The 16584-nt window shown below is 44.4% G+C and overlaps 1 protein-coding gene across 1 annotated transcript in view; it reads left to right on the plus strand.

The window, feature by feature from the left end:
- Positions 1-16584, plus strand: part of LOC139227543 (A disintegrin and metalloproteinase with thrombospondin motifs 19-like) — a 768564-nt gene that overhangs the window by 10206 nt on the left and 741774 nt on the right. Inside the window, exon 3 of the mRNA XM_070858408.1 lies at positions 6794-6956. Within this exon, the coding sequence (XP_070714509.1) occupies positions 6794-6956 (163 nt within the window). The remainder of the gene's footprint in view (positions 1-6793; positions 6957-16584) is intronic.

Genomic DNA, 16584 nt, shown 5'->3' on the forward strand with positions numbered 1-16584 from the left:
CAGAAGATGAGGGTCCCAGAGTGGCATCAGTCCAGATTATTTTAGTGTGCCCACAAAAATAATTCAACATTTACCGTGGGCGGGCCTCTTCAGTTCTATTGCCCGCCTGTCCTGAAATAGCAATTGGGGTTCTATTTACATCATGGGATCTTGGTTTCCCGATTAAAAGGATGCTATCGTCTGAAACAGGCGTCCGCTTTTGGATACCTGGTGGTAGGCCCCTTTCAAAACGGAACCTGCCTGCATTGCCAGTGTTAATGGGATGCTGGAGCAACTGAACTAATTCTGAGGCCATTAACCCTCCCCTCAACCATGTGCTAACGCTAGGCAAAGGCAGTCAAAATTGACCCTGTTGTATTGTGGCCTAGTTCTAAGAAATGTTGGCCTTTGTATAATGAACTCACGGGATAAGTATGATATTTTTCTTTCTTTCCCTTCCTGTGCAATTCTGGTAGTTACTATTTTTTTTTTGGGGGGGGGGGGGGATGGGGGTGTGCCACAAATTAGCCTGGGAGACTCTAAATTGTGGTTTAAAAAAACAGAAGACATCTAGAGGGATGTACAGTCCATGACCTCTGAAAGAAGACTACTTAATGTCTTGGTCAGTGTAATCTGTTGGTGGCAGTATAAGAACATAAAAACATAAGAAATAGGAGCAGGAATAGGCCATACAGCCTGCTCCGCCATTTAATACGATCATGGCTGTTCTGATCATGGACTCGGGTCCACTTTCCTGCCCGCTCTCCATAACCCCTTATTCCCTTATCGTTTAAGAAACTTTCTATTTCTGTCTTAAATTTATTCAATGTCCCAGCTTCCACAGCTCTCTGAGGCAGCGAATTCCAAAGATCCACAACCCTCTGAGAAAAGAAATTTCTCCTCATCTCAGTTTTAAATGGGCGGCCCCTTATTCTAATATTATGCCCTCTAGTTCTAGTCTCCCCCATCAGTGGAAACATCCTCTCTGCATCCACCCTATCAAGCCCCCTCATAAAGTTAGATGTTTCCATAAGATCACCTCTCATTCTTCTGAATTGCAATGAATAGAGGCCCAACCTACTCAATCTTACATCATAAGTCAACCCCCTCATCTCCGGAATCAACCTAGTGAACCTTCTCTGAACTGTCTCCAAAGCAAGTATATCTTTTTGTAAATATGGAAACCAAAACTGCATGCAGTATTCCAGGTGTGGCCTCGCCAATACCCTGTACAACTGTAGCAAGACTTCCCTGCTTTTATACTCCATCCCCTTTGCAGTAAAGGCCAAGATTTCATTGGCCTTCCTGATCACTTGCTGTACCCGCATACTAACCTTTTGTGTTTCATACACAAGTACCTCCAGGTCCCGCTGTACTGTGGCACTTTGCAATCTTTCTCCATTTAAATAATATCTTGCTCTTTGATTTTTTCTGCCAAAGTGCATGACCTCACACTTTCCAACATTGTACTAAATCTGCCAAATTTTTGCCCACTCAATTATCCTGTCTATGTCCTTTTGTAGATTTTTTGTGTCCTCCTCACACATTGCTTTTCCTCCCATCTTTTTATCGTCCGCAAACTTGGCTACATTACACTCAGTCCTTTCATCCAAGTCGTTAATATAGATTGTAAATAGTTGGGGTCCCAGCACTGATCCCTGTGGCACACCACTGGTTACTGATTGCCAACCCGAGAATGAACCATTTATCCCTACTCTGTTTTCTGTTCCTTAGCCAATCCTCTATCCATGCTAATATATTACTCCCAACCGCGTGAACTTTTATCTTGTGCAGTAACCTTTTATGTGGCACCTTGTCAAATGCCTTCTGGAAATCCAAATACACCACATCCACCCTGTGCGTTACATCCTCAAAAAATTCTAGCAAATTTGTCAAACATGACTTCCCCTTCATAAATCCATGCTGACTCTGCGTGACCGAATTTTGCTTTTCCAAATGTCCTGCTAATTCTTTAATAATGGACTACAACATCTTCCCAACCACAGATGTTAGGCTAACTGGTCTATAGTTTCCTGCTTTTTGTCTGCCTCCTTTTTTAAATAGACATTTGCAGTTTTCCAATCTGCTGGGACCTCCCCAGAATCCAGGGAATTTTGGTAAATTACAACCAATGAATCCACTATCCCTGCCGCTACTTCTCTTAAGACCCGAGGATGCAAGCCATCAGGTCCAGGGGATTTATCTGCCTTTAGTACCATTATCTTACTGAGTACCACTTCCTTAGTGATTGTGTTAAATTCCTCCCCCCCCTATAGCCGCTTGACTATCCACTGTTGGAATATTGTTAGTGTCCTCTACTGTAAAGACTGATACAAAATATTTGTTCAGAGTTTCTGCCATCTCCATGTTCCCCATTACTAATTCCCTTGTCTCGCTCTCTAAGGGACCAACATTTACTCTAGCCACTCTTTTCCTTTTTATATACCGATAGAAACTCTTGCTATCTGTTTTTATATTTCGTGCTAGTTTGCTTTCATAGTCTTATCTTCCCTTTCTTAATCAATTTTTTTTAGTAATTCTTTGTTGGCTTTTAAACGCTTCCCAATCTACTGTCCTCCCACTAGTTTTGGCCACTTTGTATGCCCTTGTTTTTAATTGGATACCGTCCTTTATTTCTTTAGTTAGCCACGGATGGCTATCTTTTCTCTTACACCCTTTTCTCCTCACTGGAATATATTTTTCTTGAGAGTTGTGAAATATCTCCTTAAATGTACACCACTGTTCATCAACCATCCTACACTTTTTAATCTATTTTCCCAGTCCACTTTAGCCAACTCAGCCATCATACCTTTATAGTCTCCTTTATTTAAGCTTAGTACGCTGGCTAGAGATCCAACTTTCTCACCCTTCATCTCAATTTGAAATTCAATCATGCTATGATCACTCATTCCAAGGGAATCCTTTACTAGGAGATTGTTTATTAATCCTGTCTCATTACACAGGACCAGATCTAAGATAGCCTGCCCCCTGGTTGGTTCTGGTACATACTGCTCAAGGAACCCATCCTTTATCCACTCGATGAACTCTTCCTCAAGGCTGCCCTGACCAATTTGATTTGTCCAATCAATATGGTGGTTAAAAATCACCCATTATTTTTGCTGTTCCCTTTTTACAAGCCCCCACTATTTCCTGGTTTATGCTCCGACCAGCAGAGTTGCTACTGTTAGGGGGCCTATAGACTACGACCACCAGTGACTTTTTCCTTTTATTATTCCTTATCTCCACCCAAACTGTTTCAACATCCTGATCATTTGAGCCAATATTGTTTCTCACTATTGCAGTGATTCCATCCTTTATCAATAGAGCTACCCCACCTCCTTTTCCTTTCTGTCTGTCCTTCCGGATTGTCGAATATCCCAGAATATTTAATTCCCAGTCCTGGTCACCTTGCAACCATGTCTCTGTAATGGCTATCAGATCATACCCATTTACATCAATTTGTGCTGTCAAGTCATCGATTTTGTTACAAATGCAAAGTGCATTTCGACAAATTGCCTTTAAATTTGTGTTTTTACCCTTTTTTTCCCTGCTTGTTTCCTCTCTCCTTCAAACTCACTTTCTTTCTTTATTTTTGCTTTCTAATTCCAGCTTTACTCCCCTCCCTACTGAATCTATTTTTAGGTTCCCATCCCCCTGCCAAGCTAGTTTAAACCCTCCCCAACAGAACTAGCAAATCTCCCCGTGAGGATATTGGTCCTAGCTCTGTTGAGGTGCAACCCGTCCGGCTTATCCAGGTCCCACCTCCCCCAGAAGCGGTCCCAATGCCTCAGGAAACTAAAGCCTTCCTGCCTGCACCATCTCTCCAGCCACGTATTCATCTGCTCTATCCTCCTATTTCTGTACTCACTAACTCGTGGCACTGGGAGTAATCTGGAGATTACTACCATTGAGGTCCTGCTTTTTAATCTCTCTCCTAGCTCCCAAACCTCTGCATGCAGGACCTCATCCCTCTTCCTACCTATGTCATTGGTACCGATGTGGACCACGACTTCTGGCTGTTCACCCTCTCCCCCCAGAATGCCCTGCAGCCGCTCAGTGACATCCTTGACCCCAGCACCAAGGAGGCAACATACCATTCTGGAGTCACGTCTGCGGCCGCAGAAACGCCTGTCTGCTCCCCTGACTATCGAATCCCCTACCACTATAGCTCTTCCATTCTTCTTCCTCCCCTCTTGTGCAGCTGAGCCACCTATGGTGCCATGGATTTAGCTCTGGCTGTACTCCCCAGAGGCACCATCATCCCAATCGATACTCAGAATAGAGTAGCGGTTGGAGAGTGAGATGGACTCGGGACTCCTGCCCTACCTCTTAGTCCTCCTCTTCTGTCCAGGGGTCACCCAATCCCTATCTGCCTACACACTCTTAAGCTGTGGGGTGACCACGTCTAGAAACTTGCTATCCACGTAGCTCTCGGTCTCACAGATACACTGCAGTGACTCCAGCCGCCGCTCAAGCTCCAAAACACGGAGCTCGAGTTGGTGCAGCTGGAGACACCTCCTGCACATGTGGTTGTCCCAGCTGCATGAAGCATCCTGGATTTCCCACATGCCATAGGATGTGCAATCCATGGGACTGAGCTGCCCTCCTATCCCTCTAGTTACACTCGCAACTATCAAGTAGAACCTCCAAGTTCTAAACCTTAGCAAAACACACCCAGCCGCTACTCAGCATACAGCCGATTTAATTAACTGGTTCTCCTTAGATAATAAAGATCACTTACATGTTTAATTGCTAACCTACAACAATGCCAAAGGTTTCTTAAAGAAAAGAAAAACTACTCACCAATCCACCAGCCAATCACTCACTTGCTTGGCTGTGACGTCACACTTCAATTTCAATTTTTTTTCTTTTTGTCACTCAGCATCCGGCCTCCTCCCGACTGCCGCTATTCCAAGCTGCCGCCACCCTTTGTATTCCCGCTCCCACTCAGGTCTCGCGATGCTGGCCTCCTCCTGACTGTTTATTGAAATGATAGTGTATAAATCTGGTGCAGAAATCAAAATTGCTGTAAATTCAGTGTCATTTACTTCTTAATCTGAATAAGAAAGATACATTGGCTGAATTTTTCCCAATTGAATGCATGGAAAGAAGTTTTGGTAAGTCTTCGCCTATAGAAGGCACCACCCAGTGGTTAACTTTGGTATAAAAACAGAAAATGTTGGAAATCTCAGTGGGTCAGGCAGCATCTGTGGAGAAAGAAACAGGGTTAATGTTTCAGCTAAATGATCCTTCGTCAGAACTTTGTTAACTTTGGTATCTGTTCTTAAAATTCATTTTCATCTGCGGACTGCAGTGTCATATCTGTACTTTTCCTAAAATAATGTGAAGTGGTGTTTTCTATTTATATCATGTATGCTGTACAAGGGACAAGTTCACATGCATAATACATTGCCTTTGTGACCATGAGCCATAGTCAACATTGCTCATGAGTTAGATTAGTTCTACAATGGTCTTTGGAAGTGCAGAATAATTACTTCTCAGTGGAGCCTGAGCGATAAATGTGGCAGTAGATCACACAACTCATTGGGAGGAAAGGAGTAAAATTCCAGCCTAACTACTATTCATATTTAGCTATTTTTAAGAGTTGAATTTCATTAGTTGTTGGCTGGGCCTCGAGATGAAATGTTTAACAGTGGACGACCAGAAGATTTAATGAGGGGGGAGAAATTAGCATTAAAATCTTAAACAACATGCCTCCTGTGAGTCAATAAGGGGCATCAATGTGGATTGTCATGAGAAGTCAAACGCTCATTACTGGAGAAAGATAAAATGATGTTGGGAAGGTAGAACTGGAAGATAAAGAGGGTATATTATAACGGTATTAAAAATAAGTTGAACATCTTCATTTTTCCAATAAAATTATCCATTCTTCTTAATTAGTCTTTTAGTTCAGGAGTGGGTTTAGTTTTGTTATCAAACTGATAAGTAAATGTCAGTTTATTTCTCTAGTGTTACAGTAAGCTTCATGCACTAAATCATTTAACTCTTTGTCAATTATGGTGGCTGAAATAGTCATCTTGGAGTTCTCTGAAGTAATCACTATCAGTTACTTTGACAAATCATATATATTTGCTATTTGTGTATTTTATAAGTTGTTTTACCATTTCACATTATTGACTGGAATGCCTTTGTAACTCAGTTATTTAAATGAGATATTTGGCTAGGTTTTATTTAGTTGCTGTTGATAATGCTGTGGTGTTGCATTGATCTTGCTGTGCATTCTGAGATGTGAAGTAGACATTTTGAAAGCTTGCTGTGTGGGAGGCTTGAAGTTTGTGATCAGCCTGGGAAATAAAGTAGAGAATGCTAGTTTATCCATCAAAGTGAGGAATTAACAAGCTGGAGAATGCAACATTTTTCCGCTTGTCATCCCCTGACAAAATCAAGGCAATGCAGGTCAGGTATGACATGGGTCAACTGCAAGGGAGAATTCTCTTTCATTGTCCTGATACATCTAAGCTCCAGAAGAACACCTCCTACTGCTCCAGTGTGGCATTTCAATTTCAGGACAATTTTATGCCACAGACTTGAGTGCATTGAGAAGCAAATTTAGACCGTGCAAACTTATTTAACCTGTGATCCAGAACAGCTGCCACAGAGAAGAAGGAGACCTTTATCCTGTTAGGCTTGAATCCAATCCAGACAAAGTCCCAGCATTGAAATGACAGGAATCTAACATGAATTGCCACCCAATCACACAATGATGCTGTTCGTCTGAAATATGCACTCATAGTAGATTCACAGATATATCAAAGGTAGATTTTTAAATGTCTTTTCCTTTTAAATTTTCTAGATGGGATTTATTCAGATTAATGAAGAATTCATATTTATTGAACCTCTGAATCACACCTCGGCTGTAACAGGATATGCTCATCGTGTATACAGAAGGAAACGGTCAATGGATGAAAAATCAGCAGAAAAAGAGGCATCAGAACCATTGTGTGGCGTTTCTACAGGTACACTTCTCTTTCAATGGATCCATTAGTCTTTGAAACGATTCACTAATGAAAATATGTTTGAGGGTCAATACAGCTTAGCTGTAGTGTATATATGATTTGTTGCTTTTATAGCCCAGAAATTACAGTTAGAAATATTAGTGGCTGACACTTAAAGGCCAAACTTTCCTTACCTTGGCGGGTCTGGTGTGGCTGGTGTCCGTGATGGGTCTACACCCTGCTGCTGGCTCCATTCCACTGTACAAAATGAACTTGCCTTAATAGGGACTATTAAGCCCGTTCAGCGCAATACCCGGCCCAATTAGATGGAGCACTTCTGGCGACGACACTCATGATGCGTTTTAAGCTGTGATTCTTAACGGAATCCTGGCCACATTACATTTTAAGTTTAATCTAACATAGTGGGTGTTGAATCTTTACTGTACAATAATGTAATAAAAGTTATATATGAGTGACAAAGAAATATTTAAATAAAATTATTAAATAATATGATTCCATGACCAAGAACATAATTTAAAATATACATTAGTTGGGAAGTTATTGGTGCTTTAGTCACAAATCTGTAGGCTTTTGTATCAGTAACTGGTGGAAATAAAAGAGGTAGGTGTATAGGTAATACATAAAATTAAGCAGATTTTAAATGTAATTGTAATGGGATGGATTTACAATCCTATGCAAGTTCAGCGGAAGAGCTGCGGAATCCCTGACAAACAGTGTAAGTGGTGCTTACAATGTGCTTCTGGGATTTCTGCAACTCTTCTGTTGAAGTTAACAATGGACAAGTGAGAGACCTCCACAGAAATTCACCCTTAAGTCTCAGACTGAAAAAATTACATTAGTCATATTCAGTGACTGGAAGCAAATTGAACCAGTGAAATGAATGATGAGAATAAAATTGTTACAGTTGATGACTTGATTTAACGCGTAATTGGACAATCACAGCATACTGTGAGAAAAACCTGACAAGAAACAACACAAACATTTATTCAAACGGTATAAGTCAATTTTTTATAGTGCAGATCAATTCATTGCAATTACTGTTCAGTTGGAAGGCAACAGCTGACAATGGCCAGTGCAAAGTTAAATTTACCAGTAGCTTTTCAAATAGAACAGAATCGCCATCAATCTGTTAGCTGATGTAATCAACATGTTTTTATTTTGGTTTGTTTTCCATGCTGTCAAGTAATCAGCTGGAGCAATGGCCACAGAACTCACACCACAGGTTGACAGATGTGGTTCCTGAGCTGCGTGAATCCCGTGGCCAGGCAACAAAATTTAAAAATTAAAGGGGAAAAGGCTCTTAAGTGCCTGTAAAGTATCTCATAATGATTTCAATTGGGTCCCCTGCCGCTGCAGGCCGAGTCGGCTCTGTGCTGACAGATGCGTCTGTGGGAAAGGCACGTGGGAGCGAGTTGACAGCGGATTCCGGGCCTGCTGTCAAAAAAAACCTATCCCTCCCGACCTGCCACCGATCGCACCCGCTACCACCATGGAAAATTCAGCCCAAAGGCCTAACTTTCGGCTTTTACATCTTGGTAAAATTGGCATTGCACGAGGATTCGCAGCGCAAAGTTTTGGCAACTTTAGTCTGGGGACGATAGTTTTGCGATAGAGGCCTTCGGAGGGGGTTAAAAACAAATAAAACATTCAAAAAACCCTTACCTACTAAGTCGCTGAAAAATAATTAGAAACATAGAAAATAGGTGCAGGAGTAGGCCATTCGGCCCTTCTAGCCTGCACCGCCATTCAATGAGTTCATGGCTGAACATTCAACTTCAGTACCCCATTCCTGCTTTCTCGCCATACCCCATTAAAGGATAAAGGGCTAGACTTTCCTCTTCATTTTCGGCGGTTTTCTCCGTTTGCTCGGCGGAAAACCAGCCAGTGAACGTTTCCACTAAATTTTTTTTAATTGTTCCGCCGGCATTTTCAAAATATCGCTGGGGAGTGGACCACTCACATGCACCACCGAAAAATCCACCACTGTCCGAGTTTTGATTCAGCGGTGACCCGTAGGTAAGATCGAAAAAAACACTCACGAAAAGCAGCCGGTGCTGGGCGGTAGATAAGTAGCCCTGCAAGGAAAGGTACGTTAAAGGGATTTTTATAATTCTTTTAAAATTATTTTATGGCGATTACATTAAAAAGGGTCTTGAGAGTGTTTACTAATTTTTTTAATTTTTTTTCATTGAAAAGATATTCTTTGTGTGTTCTCCCTCCCTAGCCCCAACCATAGCCTCGGTCTACATTTGAGTAATTACTGCCCATTCTGGTTAAGAACTACCCAATTTTCCCAGGATTGCTTTTAACCACCAAGAATCTACGTGCAAGATCTCTTTTCTCGCCGGGAGGTATTTTTTTCCCCTTTTTTATGCAATTTTTCGCCAGCATTATTTGAAGAATCTTAGCGATCTTTATGGGCAGCAATCCAGCGGTGGTGGGCTTTAGGGAACGTCCAACCCATAAAACTTTAACTTACCTTTTTGCAGATCTTCATACTTACCGCTACTGGCAGGGCTGCACCGACAGGTTTGACCCCGTCAGTATTCTGGGTGTGGTGTAAGGGCCGGGAGAGTGCCGAAAGTGCGATGCAAATGCACGCTGGCGTACCTTTCCCCGGTGGTATGTGGAAACGCCGCCGCAAAGAGGTACCCGAGGATCCCACTGACCGGGTTTTCGTTGCAGAGGGTCAAATCATAGCTAACATCCAGCCCATAGGTCCATTGCTCTTCATTAATCATGGACTTCTTTTTTGACCAGTCACCTGAGACTGGCACAGGACTGACAGTTCTCGTACACCAAACTTAAAATTATTTACCAATGTGCAACTTTAACATGTGTGTGAAGTCCTCCTTGAGTGGATTGAAGTGGTCAGGGGAACATGACCAGGTCTTTAAAATGTTGAGAGGCTGTTGACTTAAGCAAGGTATTTAAATTTGACCATGAGCCTAGGACATGATCAACATTGATGAGTCGCACCGAAGACTAGGGGTTTAACAAAATAAATGGGGCATTAACTAAGCAGTAATGGCCTCACAATGGTGTTGGTGGCCTTGCCGCCCCATTAACTCCGACAATGCGGCCGGCGACATTTTGAAAGGGGCTGCCTGCTGAGCACTCAAAGTGAGCCCGATTGCTATTTTAGGTTTGAACTGGTGGGAGCGAGTGCTGTGCACACTTTGATCAATTCAACAAGCGATAGAACCAAAGAGGCCCAGACAAAGTACATTTGAAATGAACTTAATCGGGATGACGTTTGGGGCCTCACAGCTTGTTGAACTGATGTAAATGAGGCTAGGGCCTCAAAATCGCGGCTGCCTTTTTGCTGCGGTTTCGGGCGATGGGTCGCCCAGAGGTCAAAATTGACACCAGAATGTGAAACAGATTTTATCCCAAGTAGTTAGATAAAGTACATATGAACATAAGAAATAGGAACAGGAGTCGGCCATAAGGCCCCTTGAGCCCACTCCGCCATTTAGTACGATCATGGCTGATCTGATCATGGACTCAGGTCCACTTCCCTGCCTGTTCCCCATAAACCCTTATTCCCTTATCGTTTAAGAAACTGTCTATTTCTGACTTAAATTTATTCAATGTCCCGGCTTCCACAGCTCTCTGAAGCAGCAAATTCCACAGATCCACAACCCTCTGAGAGAAGAAATTTCTCCTCATCTCAGTTTTAAATGGATGGCCCCTTATTCTAAGAGTATGCCCTCTAGTTCTAGTCTCCCCTATCAGCGGAAACATCCTCTCTGCATCCTCCCTGTCAAGCCCCCTCATAATCTTATACATTTCGATAAGATCACCTCTCATTCTTCTGAATTCCATTGAGTAGAGGCCCAACCTAAACCTTTCCTCATAAGTCAACCCCCTCATCTCCGCAATCAACCTAGTGAACCTTCTCTGAACTGCCTCCAAAGCAAGTATATCCTTTCGTAAATATGGAAACCAAAACTGCACGCATTAGGGCGCGAGGAGACTCGAGTGGAGCAGAAACACCAGCATAGACCATTTGGGCTGAATGGCCTGTTTCTGATATGTTACTATACAGTATAAATGCACACGACCTTGAAAGAAGGTCACTCTGTGACCAGTTACCTTTATTACCAAGACCTCAAGTGATGAAGGTGGGTGGAGCTTCCCCTTTTATACCTGAAAGTCCAGGTTAGGAGTGTCTCCCACAAATTCACCCCTGTGGTCAATGATCTCAAGGTGTGCAACTTAGGTCAGCTTATACATGGGTTACAATGATAGTTGACTACATGACATCACCTCCTCCCCCCAAAGTCTTATTGGGATCACAGGTTAAGTCTCTCTAGTGGTTTACGCTCCCTTGTAGAGCGCCTGAGTTGGGGCTCCGGTTGTTAGGCGCTGGCCTGAGTGTCTGCTGTTTACGGTGCCTCAGGCCAGTCCGTACTGCCCACAGTGACTGGGCTCTCCTCCACTTGGTTCCAGTGTTCGGTCACCTGTGGTGGAGTAAACTCTACGCTGTGTTCTTCCTCTGCTTCTTCTATGGGGTTGCTGAACCTCCTTTTTAGTTTGATCCACGTGTTTGCGGCAGATTTGTCCATTCGTAAGTTTAACTACCAAAACCCTATTCCCCTCTTTGGCAATCACAGTGCCTGCAAGCCATTTGGGCCCTGCAGCATAATTAAGAACAAAAACCGGGTCATTGACATCAATACATCGCGCCCTCTCATTCCTGTCATGGTAGACACATTGTGACTGACGCCTGCTTTCAACAATTTCTTTCATAGTAGGGTGTATAAGGGATAACCTGGTTTTGAGCATCCTTTTCATTAGCAGCCCTGTGGGTGGAACCCCTGTGAGCGAGTGTGGTCGGGATCCATTGGCCAACAGGAGGCGTGATAAGCGGCTTTGTAGGGAACCCCCTTGGATTCTGAGCATCCCCTGTTTGATTATCTGCACTGCTCATTCCGCCTGGCCGTTTGAGGCCGGCTTGAAAGGTGCCGTTCTGACATGGTTGATTCCATTGCCTGCCATGAAGTCCTGGAATTCAGTGCTTGTGAAGCATGGGCCATTGTCGCTGACCAAGACATCCGGTAGACCACGGGTGGCGAACATTGCCTGTAGACTTTCTACTGTGGCAGAGGATGTGCTTGAATTTAAAATGGCACACTCCATCCATTTGGAGTAGGCGTCTACTACAACCAAAAACATTTTTCCCATGAAAGGAACTGCGTAGTCCATGTGGATGCGTGATCATGGCTTGACAGGCCAGGACCAGGGGCTAAGGGGGGCTTCCCTGGATGCATTGCCCAGCTGAGCACACGTGTTGCACCTGCGAACACAAAGTTCCAGGTCTGCATCTATCCCTGGCCACTAAACGTGTGACCTGGCAATTGCCTTCATCATGACACAGCCTGGGTGCTCATTGTGAGGTTCTCTGATAAATACCTCTCTGCCCATCTGAGGCATGACTACTCAGTTTCCCCACAGTAGGCAATCGGCCTGAATCGAGAGTTCATCCTTGTGCCTATGAAACGGTTTAAATTCCTCAGGGCATGCCCCGTACGTGGCTGCCCAGTCTTCATTCAGGACACATTTCTTAACTAAAGACAGTAGCGGGTCTTTATTTGTCCAGACTTTAATCTGACGGGCTGTCACAGGTGAGCCTTTGCTTTCGAAGGCTTCAACAGCCATGACCATCTCAGCATCATGCTCACTTGCCCCCTCAGTGGTGGCTAGTGGGAGCCTGCTGAGTGCATTGGCGCAGTATTCAATGCCCGATCTGTGCCGAATTGTGTAGTCATAGGCGGCTAACGTAAGTGTCCACCTCTGTATGCGGACCAATGTATTCGCATTTATGGCCTTGTGGTCGCCCAAAAGGGACGTTAGGGGTTTGTGATCTGTCTCCAACTCAAATTTCCTGCCAAACAGGTACTGGTGCATTTTTTTTACTGCATATACAAATGCTAGCGCTTCCTTTTCTACCATCCCGTAGCCCCTTTCTGCCTGGGACAGACTTCTGGAGGCATAAGCTACCGGCTGTAACTGACCATTGGCATTCACATGCTGCAACACACACCCGACCCCATAGGACGAAGCATCACACTTTAAAACTAGTTTCTTACACGGGTCATATAACGTTAACAGTTTGTTGGAGCATAACAAATTGCATGCTCTATCAAAAGCCCTTTCCTGGCTGTATCCCAGACCCAATCGCGACCTTTGCATAGGAGCACGTGTAGCGGCTCTAACAGAATGCTCAATTTGGGAAGAAAGTTACCAAAATAGTTCAGGAGGCCCAGGAACAAACACAGCTCCGTCGTGTTACGGGGTCTGGGTGCTCTCTGGATCGCTTCTGTTTTGGACGCAATAGGTCTGATCCCGTCAGCTACTACCCTCCTCCCCAGGAATTCTACCTCTGGAGCTAGGAAGACGCACTTCGCCTTTTTCAGTCGCAGCCCTACCCGGTTCAGTCTGCATAGCACCTCCTCCAGATTGTGGAGGTGTTCTTCAGTATCGCGACCCGTGATGAGGATGTCGTCTTGAAAAACTGCCATCCTTGGAATCGACTTGAGATGGCTTTCCATATTTCGCTGAAAGATCGCGGCGGCTGAACGAATCTCGAACGGACATCTGTTATACTCAAACAACCCCTTGTGTGTCGTGATGGTGGTCAGCTTCTTTGACTCACTCGCCAGCTCCTGGGTCATGTAAGCTGAGGTCAGGTCCAATTTTGAAAAAGGTTTGCCACCGGATAGCGTCGCAAAGAGCGGGTACTGGTCATGGAGTGACACACGATTGATGGTAGCCTTGTAATCGCCACATATCCTGACTGACCCATCCGCCTTGAGCACCGGCACGATCGTGCTCGCCCAGCCACTGAATTCGACTGGCGAGATGATGCTTTCCCTCAGCAGGCGGTCTGATTTGCATTCTATCTTTTCCCGCATCACGTACGGCACTGCTCTGGCTTTGTGGTGTACTGGCCTGGCGTCCGGGTTTATGTGAATCACTACCTTGGTCCCCATTAAAGTGCCGATGCCGGTTTGAAATAATGAGCCAAATTTGTCCAGGACCTGTGAGCATGATGCTCGCTCCACAGAAGAAATTGCATTGACATCGCCCCATTTCTAGTTCATGGCAGCAAGCCAACTCCTCCCCAGTAGTGCGGGACCATCCCCCGGGACAATCCAGAGTGGCAATCTGTTCTCTGAATCTTTGTGGGTCACGATTACCGTGGCGCTGCCTAGCACCGGAATGATCTCCTTTGTATATGTCCGTAGCTGAGCGTCAATCGGCAATAATTTTGGCCTCCTGGCCTTGGACACCCACAACCTTTCGAACTGTTTGATACTCATCAGGGACTGGCTGGCCCCCATGTCTAGCTCCATTAAAACTGGGATGCCATTCAAGAGCATTTTCATCATTATCGATAGCGTCCTGGTATATGAACTGTATATGTGCTCCACATGAACTCGCTGAACCTCAGCTTCCAACGATTTCCCCCAGTATTCATTTGGCCTCGTAGGGCTTACATCGGGCCCGTCTTCCTCATACATCAACCTGGCTGCACGCCAAGTGACCGCTGACGTTGCAGTTTCTGCAGATATATTGCTGATACCTGCAAGCTCTGGCTGGGTGTTTGCCTCCACACCTCTAGCATGAGCTGGAGGCCCCATTGTCGGAAACAAAAGGTCCATTACCAGTCGATCATCTCTGACTGTCTCTATAACTGTCCTTAAACACACCATTAACAGGTGTTGATGGCCCCATTACTGGCCGCATTGTCCATTGCAATGGCATGAATCGCCGTTCAGCTAGCCATTGTCTCTGTTGAATACCCCCTTTGGGTTCGACTACATGCTGGGGCATGTCCGATTGCCCTTGTCTGCCTGGAGAACTGTGTGCCACATTAACAATGTTGACTCCCTGGTCGTTTGCCGCATTTGAGCCAAGATTTTGTCATAAATCATTCTGGTCTCTTCCTCCCCTGCGATAAATGTTTGGGTATCAGAGCCGCCGCTTCCAAGGTCAAGTCTTTGGTCTCAATCAGTTTCCTGAAAACCCCAGCGTGCCCGATGCCCTCAATAAAAAAGTCTCGCAGCATCTCCGCTCTGCGTGCATCTGGGAACTTACATAGGCTCACCAGTCACCGGAGATCTGCCACAAAGTCTGGAACGCTTTGCCCTTCTCGCCGCCGGTGCGTGTAAAACCGTTGTTTCACCATGTGCATGCTGCTCGTCAGTTTAAGGTGTTCCCCGATCAACTTACTGAGCTCTTCGAACGTCTTGTCCACCAGCTTCTCTGGCGCTAGAAGGTCCACCATCAGGGAGTATGTTCTGGATCCACAAACCATCAGGAGATGAGCCCTGTGTTTGTCGGCCGAATCCTGTCCCAACCATTCCTTAGTGACAAAACTTTGCTGACGTCTCTCAATAAAGTCGTCCCAATCATCACCAACACAGTACCTCTCTTCTGTGCTGCTAGTGGCCATGCTCGCGTGGTTTAAATCCCAGTTTCTTGTCGCCAATGATATGTCCTTACTATACAGTATAAATGCACATGAGGCCCATACTTGAGAGAAAGTCACTCTGTGACCAGTTACCTTTATTACCAAGATCTCAAGTGATGAAGGTGGATGGAGCTTCCCCTTTTATACCTGAAAGTCCAGGTTAGGAGTGTCTCCCACAAGTTCACCCCCTTGTGGTCAGTGTTCTCAAGGTGTACAACTTAGGTCAGCTTATACATGGGTTACAATGATCGTTGAATACATGACAGTTTCTATGCTGTTAATTCTATCTAGTTAATACTATTTCAATGAAGTACCTGATCAATGTTTAAAGGAATGGAATTAAAGTTAACACATGTAAGTGTAGACAGATAATCAAGTAGCCCTTAGAACTAGATGTTCCTACATTACCAAGACCAAGGAAACATCATCTGTTAAAATGACCAGTGTTGAATAGTGGAGATTGGAGGATCGAGGTCTGAGGGAAGTTGTTTTTCAGATGTTAAGGCATGTAAAAGAGATGATCTTAAATAAGCTTGGACTTTATGGAGAAGTATTGAGAAGAAAAGAAGTTTAACGTGAAAGGAGAAACTAAGGGGGTAAAATCCAACTTCGGCCGGTGTGCAGAAAGCCGGTAGCAGATAGGCCTCCCATTGCACATCTCGCCTGATTTTTCTTTCCATTGACTTCACTCCACTCCGCTACCGTCTGTTTTGTGTCTCCACCGAAGTTGAATTTACCTCCCTCCATGCTTCTTGTAGGCAGCTTTAGTAATGGATGAGATGTGGGAGTTTCATTTTGAGGTCAGAGAAAATAGTGATGCCAAAACCGTCAAAAAGGAAGGAGTAAGGGTGGAGCCATTAAAGGTAAGAGGTGGTCATAGTTGTCTAGGTTTACAAGAGAATTACACAAGTTGTAGCCTTGAAGAATTAAAAGAAACAATTTTAACCTGACCGGACCAATGGGAAATTGACAGCATCGAATCAGCTACCCATTTTGCACACTGCTTAATTTTACTTGCGAATAAATTCAATGGAAAGTAAAATCACACATGGTGTATATCTGAGTCTGTCAGTTTCCAGCCAGGTGGGTTAGGTTAAAATAACCCACAAAATATTTTCCCATTAATAGGTATGTCATGTATCTCAC

Source organism: Pristiophorus japonicus, chromosome 1 (genome assembly GCF_044704955.1).
Source record: "Pristiophorus japonicus isolate sPriJap1 chromosome 1, sPriJap1.hap1, whole genome shotgun sequence".
Taxonomy (NCBI): Eukaryota; Metazoa; Chordata; class Chondrichthyes; family Pristiophoridae; genus Pristiophorus; species Pristiophorus japonicus.